This window comes from Lissotriton vulgaris, chromosome 3_1, assembly GCF_964263255.1.
Source record: "Lissotriton vulgaris chromosome 3_1, aLisVul1.2, whole genome shotgun sequence".
Taxonomy (NCBI): Eukaryota; Metazoa; Chordata; class Amphibia; order Caudata; family Salamandridae; genus Lissotriton; species Lissotriton vulgaris.
Window position 1 is genome coordinate 546,403,597 of NC_141689.1, and position 15,512 is coordinate 546,419,108.

Consider the following 15,512-nt stretch of genomic DNA (forward strand, 5'->3'; position numbering starts at 1 on the left):
AAAACAGAAATGTTAATATATACACTGATTCCCGTTATGCGTTCGGAGTTGTACACGACTTCGGCATGTTATGGCAAGAACGAGGTTTTCTGACCTCTCATGGTGCCAAGATCCAACACGGCCCCCTCATTCAAGCACTGTTAGAAGCAATACATCTGCCTTCAGGAATATCCGTCATGAAGTGTAAGGCACATACTAAAGTTACAGATTCTGTTTCCCAGGGTAACGACCTGGCAGACCAGACAGCAAAACATACAGCACTGACTCACACTCAGACAACGGATGTGACAAAGACAATAGGACCGACACATTGTATGACAGTCAGGGATCCCACACTAGATGTTATAGATATTCAGACACATGCTACCCCAGATGAAATAAAGAAATGGATTGAACTAGGAGGGATCCAGACAGATCAAGGTTGGATGACGAAGGGAAAATCTACATGGTTTCTCCCTGACTCTATGGTTCAAGTCATGATCAATACAGCACATAGTCCAGCACATCTAGGAGAAAAAGCGATGTTAGACTGTTTACAAAATCTTTGGAGCAATAAACACTTACGAGCAGCAGCAAAACAGAAAGTGCGTACTTGCATGATCTGTTGTCAGTTCAATCCAGGTAAAAGCGTCCCTGTAGAGCAAGGTGGATTTCATCCTCCCGATCACCCTTTTGAAGTCCTCCAGATGGATTATATCCAGATGGACCGTTGTCGAGGATTTAAATATGTCCTCGTAATTGTTTGTGCACTTTCCCGTTGGACCGAAGCATACCCAGTCCCAGATTACACTGCTCCGACCACTGCCAGGCAGTTGGTTCGTGAATTCTTCCCACGGTACGGCTTGCCTCGTGTCGTGTACTCAGATAACGGTCAGCCATTCTCATCCGAATTAATGAAAGAAGTTTCTTTATTGCTAGGATATCAGTGGAAATTCCATTGTCCGACATCCCGAAGCCGCAGGCCTTGTAGAAAGGCATAATCAGACATTAAAGACACGCCTTGCTAAAATATGTCAAGAGAAAGGGGTCGACTGGATAGTCGCCCTGCCAGTGGCACTGTTCTATATGAGGATGGTTGCCCACTCGAGATCAGGACTATCCCCGTACGAAGTGGTCTTTGGCAGACCACCGAATATGTGGGGGACGCCCATTCCAAAGAAAATTACTGATGTTGATTGTAATATGTTGACAGATTACCTTGCCTCCTTGATGTCTGCACTCCAATCATGTCGTTCACAGGTTGCCGCAGCCTTCCCTGACAACACTGATGTAAAGCCGCATGATGTCCGTCCAGGCGACCTGATTTTCATAAGGAACTTTGACAGGAAAAGTCCGCTGGAGCCCCGCTGGAAAGAGCCGAAGACCGTTCTACTTACTACGAGGACAGCGGTGAAGGTTGAGGGCAGAAAGGGGTGGATCCACATGAGCCATGTTAAACTATGCAATGAACTGAAATCCGACCCAGGCTCATCCACCCCTTCCAAAGACTGTATCGAGCCCAGTGACTTTAAAATTTCCGAACGAGAGAAAACTCCCCAAGAAGAGTATCGACTCAAGCTTCGATCTAGCAAGTCAGACAGTTTAATTGTTTAAGTCCTCCCCTAGGTGAATAGGTTAAATAGTTTCTGACATGTATCCCCTAGATCGAGATAGATAGAGAGAGAGAGAGACAACTCAAGAGACGTACATATTGCAAATCACTGCGTAGTCACTGTATAGTGACATTATTAATCATGTTTTTTCTAAGTCTTCTAATTATTGTTGCAAGCATACTTCTCCCTATCTATTGCCCTATTTTCAAGCATGAACAATCTGCTTACAATGTTTCTGCTGAACATTCTTTTAGCGAGTTACCTCCACATGAACTTTCTTACAGACTTGCGCTGCGCAACAACACATTCATTAGTATGCTACATCATTCCCATCAGACTAACAATGCTACAAACTGCTGGATATGTGGCCGACTCCCTCCCTACCAGAATTACAAGGGAGCTCTGCCCCTCTTTCCGTATCCGTTCACTCACAATGGCTCCTGTGGTGCATGGTTTAAAATAATTAATTCCTTAGATCCTGATATTGCTGTTTTCGATGGGGGCTGGGTTTGGGGAAACCTGAACTTGGTCCTGCTCGACGTCTGTTCCCCTGATAAGGAGGGACTCCCCACTAGAATAGGAACTGATCTAGAAAATGAAGTATATGGATTAGGTAATTACACAATTAACCTTATGATTCTTACTGTTGAATCAGAAGCTGCACCAGTTCTGCCCGTTATGTCAGTATTACCAGTCACTGGTGAATTATGTATCAGTAAGAAAGGTTCAGTACACTTAGGTCATAGTAAATGTACCACTGTGGTCGAATTCAGTGATCATGGTAAATCGTCCTTTAAAGCTACCAGTCATTCCTATTTTGTTTGTGGTCATACCGCGTACATACGTTTACCTCCAGATTGGGATGGTACCTGTTACATTGCATTCCTTCTGCCCCCTGTTTTTCTAGCTCCTCCTGATTATCACAGAAATACAAATCTAGTAGAAGATAGACTCAGAAGAGATATCTCACTTGTCGATTACACTGAAACGGCATGGGAGCAATACACAGATTTTAATAAAGGATTCTTTTTCTTTTTAGGCCCTGTCCAAAATAGTAAACTAATACGCAGATTAACTAGAACACTTGAAGCAATAGTGAATGAAACTGCCTTCGCCTTAGGTAACTTAACAGAAGAGCAGTCCGCCATGCGGGTTGTTGTTCTTCAGAATCGTCTTGTTATTGACGTCATCTTGGCAGATAGAGGTGGAGCTTGTAAGGTCATCGGGTCAAGTTGCTGTGTTTTCATTCCACAAAACGCACCATCTGTATATCAAGCTATTACACGTCTCCATAAAATTGCAAATCAGATACATCAGAATCCAGGCACCTGGACTTGGTCCGGTTGGTTCTGGACAACGTTAACCGCTTGGGGATGGAAGATCCTATCCTTCCTAGGCATTGGCCTAGTCCTAGTATTCAGTTGCTGCCTGTGCTTACAGTGTGGGCCAGCGATTTGTGGACTGTGTGCCACATCTTGTATTGAACATTCCAGTTTCCTCTCAAAACGTAAAAGAAAGAAAGAAGAGCAAATGATGTTACAAGAACAAACTGATCGATTCATGAGGATCGATATATCATGAAGGGTCCGTAGGGAACAAGGAGGGAATGAGGAAATATAAATTTTTGGTCAAGTTGTGTTCCCTAGCGAGTACCCCACCGTCTCCATGTACCAGCTTAAAGTGCATGTAACTTCCCTCCTGTGCCAGCTATGAAGACGCAAATACATTTGCGTCCAACGTTAACATGTCCTCTTTCAGATCCACCCTGAATGGGTTAAATAATCCGTTCCTAAGTATGCTATGCTAACGTCTTTTTGTAGTGTACGTTACACGTTTTTCAGCTCTGGCAAAGTAGGCCCTGAATTTCTGCCATCGAGCCTTTTTTCTGGCTTCTGACTCTGAAAGCCTCAGCCCAGGCTGCCTCTGTACCCGTGAACTCTGACTTACTCCCAGCGCGGCCCACCGCGCTCAGCTCAGCCTGCTGCCTGCCAAGACTGACTACAACCTTCGAATTATCTGTTCCGCTCCTCGAAAATACATTCCTGCCTACTGGTTTCAGTAAACATCCCCCTCAGCTGCAGAGCAAAGGGCCGACCTGTCTCCGTGCAAGTAATTCATAGCCTCCGTTACCATGCTCCCATGAAAGGCCCATGCCCCCACGTTTCTCATGCAGACACTTAGGCGCTTATACACGCATTCATAGTCAGTATGGAATAGCTTCTGCCCCAGAGACCTTTTCCGTCCAGATAATATGGTTCCCAAACATCAGATATCAGATATGATAGAAGTACGAGTTGATCTGACATGCCAGACTTCTGTCTCTTTCCGTCAGTGTAAATGTCAAGTCCCCTGCACCCTCCAGTTTCACGTCAATCACACGTCATGCAGCTGCGCGCGCATCCAAGCTTCCGATTTCTGCTGACATTGCAACATTTCTGTTTAGTGCCACCCCCTTGTGACACCTACCTGTGACGTTTCTAGCACACACCTCTAGTTCACGCCCAGTCCACGCCTACTGATTACGTACTAGTAACACGTGGATGCTGTTATCTTGTCCTCTCTCAGCTGTTACGCCTACTGAAGGGAAAAACACTGTTTTTATACATGAATAGCAAAAAATAGAAATACTGTTGTATGACACATGAATAGCAAAAACGAGACCTTACATTCCCGTACAGCACAAGTGAGAGTATATATTAAAACTTTAGGTTAATGGGAGTTTGTATTTACTCATTGCCTTTCAGTTGAAGGACATCAGAGTTCAATTAAAGTCATGGAGTGATGGCAAACTTGATGTCATGTGGCAATGAGTTCCAGAGGAGTCTTAGAAGATTACGATTTTTTGAGCATGAGAACTGTCCAATAATGTTACTTCAGTAGGGTATATGGGATATCTTACAGTTTTTCTTTTAAAACCAAAAAAATGGTTCCAGATGAAGAAAAAAAACTTTAGTGTTCATATTCCTAATAAATTCTTTGAAATTTTACGGCGTTGCTGCATCTCTTGTAGTTCCAGCGCCACTGATTAAGACACCAGAACCGGAAAGCAACAGAGGATGGGTTGGGTCAGACCAAAAAACACATAAGGTTCTGATTGGCAGGTTGTAGGTTCTGATTTGGAGTGTAGTGGGCCAGGACATCAGAAAGAAAGTTGGTCAGGGGATGTACCATGGGCTACTTTAAATCTTCGTACTTAGAAGCTTTTAAAGTTTTTTTGTTTTTGTTTTTGTTTTTTTGGTGTTGCTGGGAGCCAAACCTTTTGGTGAAGATAGGAGATGTGGGTGTGTGTATGATGGTTTGTGCACACATTTATACGTACAGTATAGAGATGCAAAAAGACACCACAATATAAATTCTTTTGAGCACATTTTGTTTAATTACCCTTTCACTTGGCCACTCCTCTGTTGTTTATGAATTGACTGGGGTACAGGAGTGCCGACTCCTGCCCTTTCTCTCTTGTTGATATTAATGATAGAAGGAGATGAACATATGTCCAGGAAGGTTAGATAAGGTTTTTTAGAGCAAAGGTAACAGCGTTATCTAGTGGCAGTAAATAGTATTGAGGGAGACCTAATCGCAGACTATTGCAATAACCCAATTCACTTAGTACTTGTAAGTTTATTTATGCTTTAGCTTTTTGTTAAGGGAAAGGGGATGTACCTTTTGCAAGTTTAGCACTTTATGGTGAGCTGAGCAACAGTGACAGTAGCAACGAAGTATTAATGTGCATTATGGAGTGAATAAAACTCCAACATTTCTGGCTGAGGAGTACGTCATTGTGGGGGTAAAATTGAATCAAGTGTGAAAACTGGTGCAACTGTTTGACGTGAAAGTTGGTAAAGAAATTGAGAGACAAATTGCGTGAAATAATTCAAAATACAAGACTGGAGGAGGGGATAGAAGTTTCAATAGGAGAAGAAGAGTTGTGTCAATTCTTAATTAAGGCCGCAAGAGGAAAACAAAAGGAGTAGATGTAATTAAGGGAAGTGGAGTAGAGCGAGAACGGAAATGGATCTTGGACCGAGTCTTGAGGGGCCCCATCTTGGAAGGAGGCTGATGGGATTAGCTAAGAGACGCACACAACAGAAAAAGAGTGCTTTGAGAGGTAAGAGATGAAGGATTTTAAGGCAGAGCTAGCGATACCTAAAGTGTTGGATGATATAAAGCAAAGATGTCAATAGTTTCGAATGTCACAAATAGATTGAGGTAAGCGTTCCAATATCTTGGAAAAGAAAGGGAGTTTGGATACTGGACAGCCATTAGAAATGCACAGGCCAGCTTTTTTGTTGTTGTTATTTAGTTTTTATAATCTACATTGCAATTGTGGCAAAGTGGGAGCACCTTTGTGTACCGACACAGTTCCCTGTGAATCTCTTCGGACATTCTGTTTGTATGTTGCTTCATGAAGCATGTCAATTGCCAGGTGTACAAAGCTTGAAAAGAGGATCTGCACCTTTGCCTTTCTTTGCAGATACCAATCTATCTCAGGGTTATGAGTCCCCATTCTACAGAGTGTAAAAGGGCTTATGCATTTTGATGCACCAAGATGTCTTCAAAGAATTTCCCACATCAACTTAAGGTCTTTTATTTTTGCAACTCCCGGCATAACACTGCAAAAATGTAAATCCGAAAGGACGCTAGCTTTGTTTTTTTTCTGCAACCGATATCCTGATCCCTTGTAGGGCGCGTCATGTCAGTGGATCATGTCTGCTAGCTTATGATTGAACGTTGGCCCAGGGACCCGATGACTGCCTGTAGAAAAGTGTTCGTATAGAGTGGTCACTGCACTTCCCAGTGTGCGTGATCTTGAGTCTGTAGTCTTTGCGTCGCCATTTCTCAGCAAAAAAGCATGAGCCTTAGGCTGGAACATATCACATTTTGTTATAATGGACCTCTTCATTTCTCCTGTTTCTAAGAACCGTAATTAATGAACATTATTATTACGAAATGTAATGGTATTCAGTTTTCTAAATTCCGAAGAAAGGACTGAGTTGTCCTAGACGGGAATGGATCTTGTGATCTGTAGGTCACCGCACATGCCAGCAGAGAGCATTTAAGTCACTGAGCACCCTAATGGCATTTAGGAGAACCCAGTGAGCGCAAATAAGATTGGTTCTTTGAGGTTACGTTATTTTCATGGCTTTATTGTATCGTTTGAATTGATGTCTTATTAAGCAGAAATCTTGTGTGTGTGTCATCAGTGACATGTCACACAAATGTCTTTAATAGCCTCCAAATCCAGGTTTGTAGTGCTGGGCTGGGGGAAGGGGCTATGTCCGTCCTGACAGTGCTGCAGTTTGCCAGACATATTAGCACTAATTTGTTAAAATACCTCAACGTATGCGCTTTGGTTTCATCCTAGGGAGCGACAAACATTGTTACCACATGCTATTGGCTGTTTGACGCATCATTGCACCTTCCACTGGAATGCATGAGGGAGTCTTTTACATCTCAAAAGTACACTCCATTATCTCGCAGTTTGTCACAGTCAGTTGTTTATCTTCTATATGTATTCTCTTTTTTGAAACGTTTTGTCTTCATTGGCAAAGCCAATAGGGCAGGCTCCAATTTGACAAACCGCTTTTGTACATGCAGTACATTGAAACAGAAATTGTGAATGCCTGTGCGTTGCAACATTAAAGCCAGGCCTTTTGGCTTTGCCAATGCTCTGCCACTGAGAACTTGAGAGGGTGCCAGGTGTTTTTGTCCCTTCTATTTAAATTGACAGATGGTGAAAGCACAAGGGAAGACAGTAAGCGTAGGAGCGTTTTAATTGGATGCTATAAATAGATTTGCGACTTATGATCGGAGAGTGGGGGAGGGGGGGTCAACCTGAAGCAGGGGGCTTTTAATCCCAAGGCTCACTGTTCTACAAGGGTATTACACAGTTTACACTGTGTGACAGATGGGACTGAAAGGAAAGCATTCTCTGGAGGTAGTTTTAGACGATACAAGTCACATGCATTATCCGCAGTGTGCCACCTGGCAGCCACCGGTTGGCCTGTCCATGTCGTATGCCACACCCCTTTCAGATTTCTACCCTTCTCTGTGTTGAGGTAAAGCTGTATTGGGTTGTACAAAATTCGCATAAATTCCCTTTTGCGTATCTATGCAAAATTATGCAAATCTGACATTTTCTGCTATTCTTTGTTTTCTTTCAGGTGCGAAGTACGTTCTCCCGTCCAAATGTAAGACGGTGGCGCACCTGTATGGCGCTAAAAAAACTCTAAAAAAAATACACAAGTGCAACGAACAAGATCCTCTTGCATTCTGTCCGTTCGCATTATTTCCGGTCGGTCCACTCTAGTTTTTAATATTTCTTTTAATACTAGAGCAAGCCCCATTTACACTATTTTGTATAATGATGCAATCTCCTGTATAAAGCACAACGTGAAACACCAGAAATTCCTGCATTATGTCAGCGTCATTGAAGTTTCGCACCTGAGCTAACCCTGCCTCCTTTTCAGTGACCTCTTAGACTGAGCTTTAGGCTGCCCTGCGGTGCTGTTCCAACTTTTCAAGTTCCCTCATCTGTCAGTGCGTCTAAGAGTATCCATATTTTAACATTCCCCTCAAAATAGCAGCAAGGCACCGAAATCGCCCCCAAATGATGAGAGGTGATGATTTACTATTCTAAATCCAATCCTCCAATATTCCTCTAAAGTGTTTGTTAATCTTACATAACAGTACTTATCCTTCCTTTATTCCTGTGTCAGCGTTCTTTTTAAAGAGATTTTAATGTGTCATCTGATTGCCGAACTTAAGTAAGCGAGTCACTTTATTTTGTAGTATTTAAATATCCGTGTGGAATGCAGCCCGATATGGCAGCGTTCGCCCCGAGATTGTGAAATGTGCCTTGTGAGCGCTCGAATGTACCATGTACTCGTGTGCGAAATAGATTGCTCGGCTCCACAAGATATGCTCAAACTATACACAAAGCCCTCTGTTCCCTTCCTTACCGGAGCGCTGGGTCGCAGTGCAGGAAGCCAGCTGACCAGCTCCCAGACTGTGCAATTTATCAAAACAAGACATCGCTGGGTCCGCGGAGCCCCTGTCCTTTTCAGACTGGCGGGCGTGTTTTTTCATGATGACGTCACAGATAGAAAGAAACGAAAAAACACGCCCCCCAATCCGAAAAAGACGATGCTTCAACGGAGTGATGCCCCTCTCCTCCAATGGCTGGCTTCCGTTTAGGAAGCCAGCCAATGGAGAAGAGGAGCGGGTTCAAGCCCCACTCTAGGAAACATAAAATCTCGGCTGCGCAAACACTGCTGCGCAGTGTACAACGCTAGGCCGAGCCCTAAAAATGACAGTGTTTATTTTTAGAAGTCAAATGCAGATCTTTGAGTATGTGTGCACGTGGGTGTGAGGGCGTTCTTGTGAACGGCAAAGGAGAAACCAAAGAGGATTTCCAACATAGATGTCATAATAGTTGCTTTACTTGGTCTTCCCAAGGCATTTTTTCAGATAGATCATCTCTGCAGTGCACTATTGTCACAGGGTGAGAAGTGGAAATAGTTAATGTCATTTAACTGAAGAGTTCTGACTCCAAACGCTCCACAGCCAATCACTGTTTGATTGACTGCACCTATTCTCAAGGTTCATGCAATGACATCATTCTATATCTGTGTGAACACTGACCGTCTGAGGACACGTTTAGTATAGAACATAACAGGCAAGTCTAGTAGGGGATTTAAAGCTCCAGAAAACATACTAAACTGGAATAACACTGTAATAGTGGGGGCCATCTCTGGTGCCTGGGTCACTAAAGAACCAGGTTGCCTCTTCAAGATCCAAATATTACGACCTCCCAAGAGAAGGGGTGGTGACATGTACACTTGCCTCCACTAATCAAAAGCCACATACTTGCCCTGAAAAAAAGTAGAACTTTTTAATTTTGATACTTGGCCTAGAATTAGCATTAGCTGTCACACCAGCCACCCACCCCCATAAAAGAATCTCCCTAACAAAATACATACAAACATACTCAAGTTTTCAGTTATAACTCTCCATTCATTGGTCTTTTGAGGTGTTAGTCACATTTTGCTTCTGCCCCCACACTATTCAGCATGCAGCAATGGGCACAAGGAGCAACCACATTTTACCTGATCACATATGCTCAGCCACCACCTCATTCAATTCAAAATCCTTCACCGGGCCTACTATGACCGAGACAAACTACACAAGATGGGATAAACAGAGTTGCCTCAGTGTCTGCGCTGTCGTACTGACACTGGCAATTTCCTTCACACGCTTCAGGAATGTCCACAAATAGAGACCTATTGGCAGACAATAATCACTGAACTGAATGCAATACAGGGAATCTCCCTACCAATGGACCCTAGATTTATCCTGTTGGGTATCCCAGGTGAGGTAGATGTCCCTAGACCCCAACTGCTTTTTAGCGCATTGGGCCTGGTGGTAGCCAAGCGGGATATTGCTCGTCGCTGGGGCGGGCAAGAGACCCCTACACTACAAGAATGGAAAGGGAGTATTGATTTATACATGGCTGCCGAAATGGTCATATACAAAAGTAGAGGCTGCCCCAAAAAGTTAAAGAAAATATGGGGGTCCTTGATGAGATTCTATGGTCTGAACAGGAGTGAAGAAGATACCCAATCTACTGCAGTTGAGGTGTAAGAGCAATGATACCAAGCTGGTCCCAGGAGGAGGGTGTGGGGACGGGGTGCGAAAGACGGCCCTACCGCGTTGTGCATTGAGGTCCTAAATGTAATTTGTATTTATATTCTGATTTGTACCCCTCAGATGCTCACCGGATGTGGGAAGAAAGGGGTGGTTGATTGTGGTCTAAGTGCAATGCTGTTGTTACAGCTATGCCAATGTTTACAATTATTGTAAAATAAAATAAAAATATATTCCACAAAAAAACTTATGCACAGCCTCCTGAAAAAAAAGCATTTGCAATGCAATAGGTCTCACATTTGCGAGAGTTTGAGCTATTGGCATTGTAAATCCCAATGCATTTTATTTATGTTTTAAAAACCAAAACCTAAATAAAAGGCATTGTCATTTACAATGCCACTAGCTCAAACTCTCGTAAATGCGAGACCTATTGCATTGCAGATGCTTGTTTTACCAAGTCATCATTTCTAGGTGGTGCTGAGGCAACCAGCAGTAGCGTGCTATGTGATTCAATAAATTTGCTTTTTTTTTTTTTAATGGTGTCTTTTGTGTACTGTTACTTCTATATAAATGCTGTAAAATGTATGCTTTTTCTTTCCTTAGAGTGACGACTCTGACATCTGGGATGATACAGCTTTAATAAAGGCTTACGATAAAGCAGTGGCTTCTTTCAAGGTAATTACAAATTCGTTTTCTACATTTAACATGTATTTACTTCTTACCTCAGTGTTTAAAATTTTCCTTTTTGGGTTCTCATCTGTGGAATTCTATAATGATTCTTTGTCATTTCAATTTCTTGCTTTAAAATAATCTTACAGTCAAGAAATGCCATTATTCCTAAAGGAGATTGAGAGATTGCCACCCAAAGTAGTTAGCACTCTTTGGCAATGGTCCTATTACATGTCTGAAGATTCCTGGTAAAGAAATAACAAAGTTCTTGCGTCAGAAAATCTATATACCAATTAGATGGAAAGAATATCAGAATTGTTTAGCTGATGGCGTTGCTCACTAAGTTGAGAGCCCAAAGGAAGAAACAAACTATAATAAGTACCCGAGGGTCCCATGAGAATGAGCTGTGATATTGAATTAATAACTTCACTTAACTGACAGCATCGTTTCTGGCATCAGTAACCTATTTAGGTCAAGGCTTGCCATTATGTTTTTAAGATAAATAACGGGCATGATCTTTTGGTAGAATTAATGTAATGATCTGTGGTACTAGTCGTGTGTTAACTGTTGTTTGAGTCTTGCTTTCTTTTGCGAGGGATGAGAAGAAGTATTAAGGGATGCACTACATCCACCAAAGCAGGGTTTATGCACAGATGGAAGTTAATGCTTTCTCTGATAGAGCACACATTATTCATGTAGTCCGGAATCTCTTGCCCTGTACATAGTACTGTCCTCAATTAATGGGTTCAAATCTGACAAGATATGTAAACCTGGGAAGATAGATAGCAAAAATTTCTATAAAGCTTCAACAGAGTTGGAAATCGAATTTCTCTTGTCCTGAACTAACTGAATTTAACAATGTATAATTGTTGAGATCGTTACAAAGGAGATTGGAGAGGGCACCAGAGTTCGACATCTCTAGTCCTGCAGAAAATCCTTTATGGCTTTCAGTTCTGGTCCCCTGCTGAAGAACCAAGGCATTAGTATGCTGAGGCGGAAAGCAGAGCTGAACCCCCCCACCTGAATGTCAGTGCTTGGAGCTCTTGGGTCTTCATTGACTGCAATCTAACGTGAGAGAGGTTTACCAACCAGCATTCACATTTAGCAGCTATTTTGCTATTACAGAAATGTACATAATATTTGATGGTAGTATTGACCACAGGTTTTGATGTATACCAAACTATGGAGATCATGTCTATCCTGAAACAGGGAAGACTTGCTTTAGTCAACGAAGTCCGTGTGGAGTAACCCATTAAAAGTTGTGAGAAATTGATTTGAAGACCAAGTTTTGGTTTTGCCACTTTCTTCAGAAGGTTCTGTCAGGTGACCAAAACGCACGAGAGATCTGCATTCATTTGTTTTAGAAATAACATTTACTTCGTTTTTAAAAGAGAATATACAGCTTTCACAGAGGTATTTTTTATCACAAGATAGAAAGTGACTCGTGAATGAAGTGCAATATAGTGATAAAGTGATATCATAAGGGAAAACAAAGTAAATGTTATTTCTAAAATGAATGAATTTATGTCTCGCGTGTCTTTTCGTCTGTTACTGCAAAAATATTGGTAATTGAAGTTGACAATTTCCGGTATTGTGTTCTATTGATTACTGTATAGTGTATTCTAAGCAATTGAGGCACCTGACAGAACCTACTGTAGTTTATTGTATCAATACCCAGGTTCTGAGGGACATTGGGTCACCCAATTATCTTTAATGACTTTCTTCAGAGGGGCATACTGCTGCATCAATGCTTCTCTCCTAAATTACCAGCCTGTGTCCCATTCGATCTAAAAAAATCTGGAAGGGTCTCAAAAATATCCTGATTGTTCCAAATTTTCATTTAACAAAGTAATCATCAGTGGTATGTCTGAGGATCTTGCAGCTTTCGGTTAGTTATCACCATTCCTTCACTTTTCAGTTCTGGGTGCTCAGTATTCAGATACTTGTATGTTCTTTTCTTTGAATGGTCTACTCATCAAAGCAACATTGTACCAAAACCTAAGCTGCATGACCATGTCTGAGTCGGACTTGTTGGTCTATGGATTTCCTTTGTAGAGTTTGTATTTGAAAGCTCTTGTTTTCACTTTGGGTCTTCTTTGGCCGAAAGGTTAGAGCCAGCACTGCGTCACTTTTTGTAGCTGCGCGCTTTACAAATCCCATTCATTCACTCAAGTTGTTCTTGTCAGTCTGTGACTGGATTGTTCAAGGTGCGCCCTAAACTTGCCATGCCTTTGACAATGAATGAGAGCCTTTACACTTGCCTATGTTTTTCTTCTTTGCTCAAGTTGAGCATACATATCCAGTTTCTTGGCCACTCTGATAATGGGGGAAGGTTCTCAGAATGTGTCATACACATTGAATTTTTTCTTCTTCCGGGATATTAAAATATTTTCCGTGTTATGGTCCTAGGAGCAAGGCAGTGTATGTTGAAAAGACTTTGCTCTTATGAGATTTATTAGTAGCTTCCCCTGTTTGCAGTAGACAGCTGACTTGCAATTTGCTTTGATAACTGCAACTGGAAATACACCAGAGGACTTCTTTATCTAGCTAGGACAAGGTTCTGCACTTGGTTCAAAAAGCAAGCTGCATTAGGGTATGACGTACAGCGCAGCCATATGCTGTTCTCTGTTACTCATAGCGGCAATAACTTCTGAGATGGCTCGCTCATCTTACTCCACTCAGAATCCAAAGATTCTCTGAAATTGGTTATACGTAGATGACCAGATACCCTTAAGAGCAGACAATTCCCAGAGAGGAATAGACACTCTTGGTCTTTGATATGCTGATGCTGGTTCGATGTAGAGAAGGACCCTCTGTAAAGTAATACCTTCTGCAAGTATAGTAAGGGTCTTTAATGATAAATATTCTTGCCTTGTCGGTCATGTTATGCCAAATCCCTCCTATACCTCGGAGCATGTAAATTGTCTAAACAGATGATCTAGAAAGGAAACGATCATCACTTTTTTTTATCGATGAGGGGTTGCTTGCAGCAGCTTAGTTCCTTCAGTCAGATCCAAATGAGCCTGTGTATTGCCACTTGCCAGAGGGGAAATACTCCTGCCATTTGCATTAAGAATCTGTCACTATGCTTGGTTGGTGACATCAAGAGTTCTTGCAAATCTGACAGACACTTTACTACTCCACCTCCGATGCCCTGGCAACTGCCATACAATTGGGCATGATGGTGGGTAGAGGCAGAGGAAAGAATCCTGGAGGGGCAGCATGCATGACGTTGTGACAAGTCCTCAGTGTGGGTTTAGGCAGTTGTGCGGCCCTTCCCTTGTATGTCTTAGGACAGTCTTGTGTTTTTTAGGTCTCGCCTGTCGATGCGCATGCGCATCGAGCAAGCGAGACTATGGGGGCTTATCCACTCTTTATCCAACTTGCAAGGAATCGTGGCGATTCCTTGCAGTGCCCGTGACTTTTAAGCTCAATGCGCATGCGCATTGAGTTTAAAAGCGCGTGCACATGCCCCCAGCCGCCTGCCTTGCCTACTCTCCCGCCCCCTCACTTCTTGATTGCACGGCCGCTAGGCCGTGCCTCCCCTACTCTCCTCCTCCTACTCTCCTCCCCTCGCCGTCTGTTCCCGCACTCCTCCCATACCCCCGCTCCGCCCCCTCCCCTGCCTGCCATGTCGCGTCGATGTAGATCGCTCTGACATCTTCCGGTAAAATTCATTACATCCGTATACCGGTTTATTTTTTCGTTGGCGCAATCGTTCTCTTTCTTCCTTAACCCAAGCATAATACGTGTGGCCCAGGGCCCCTTACATCCTTCAAATGTCCCTGCTCAGCAGCCCCGCATGCCTTCCCCAGCAGCACCGCACACACGCCCCTCCCCCGCTGTCCCCGGAGCAGCGCGCAGACACCCGCCCCCTCCCCCGGTGACATGTCTCTCGCTGCCTCTGTTTGTGTTGGTGCAGCGAGAAATGTTCTGTCACAATCCCGGGAAATATCACCACCTCCGGGGATTATTTATTAACAAGCGGGCTCCTGCCCCACCTCTCTCCTCTCCTCATTCGATCTCTCTCATTCGGCTTCTTCTGCTGCTCTCCCCTCCTCTCCTTTCCCACGCTCTCCTCCTGAAAGTCGTCTTCATTTTGTCTCACCGCTCTCCGTTTACTTTCCTGCCTCCCCCTCTTTCACCCCTTTCGATTTTATATCTCCAATTTCTCCTTTTTAGTTTTATTTATTCCAGTTCGTGTGTCGCCTCTTTCTTCCTTTGCCCATCCAACCTCCGTTTTTGTTCTTCCTTTTTCGTTACATCTCCTGCCCCTTTTCCAGCTCGTGTTCTTCCTTCCCCTCCCTTGTTCCTCCCCTCCTTCTCGCGTGCACCATGCAGTCCTTCCGCGTCTCACCTCTTTCCCCACTTTTCGACCTGCTAATCTTATAACCATCCTCTCCACTTTGCTGTCTCTTTCTCCACGTGGTCTGTCTCATTTCCCTCGTTCTCTGACTGCCTTTGTCCCAGTGCATCCTGATGCACACCACCACACATGGATGTCACTCTCTTGACACCTCTGCGCAGTCTCTCTTGCTCCTTCTTTCCTTCCGCTACGCCACACCCCCTCACTATACCATGCCATTGCACCTACTCCTCTACCCCCAT

The 15,512-nt window shown here is 43.3% G+C and overlaps 1 protein-coding gene across 1 annotated transcript in view; it reads left to right on the plus strand.

Annotated features, from left to right (window-relative positions):
• The window catches only part of SMN2 (survival of motor neuron 2, centromeric), a 393,528-nt gene that overhangs the window by 55,108 nt on the left and 322,908 nt on the right, over positions 1 to 15,512 (plus strand). The window contains exon 2 of the mRNA XM_086960809.1: positions 10,839 to 10,910. Coding sequence (XP_086816935.1) covers positions 10,839 to 10,910 — 72 coding nt within the window. The remainder of the gene's footprint in view (positions 1 to 10,838; positions 10,911 to 15,512) is intronic.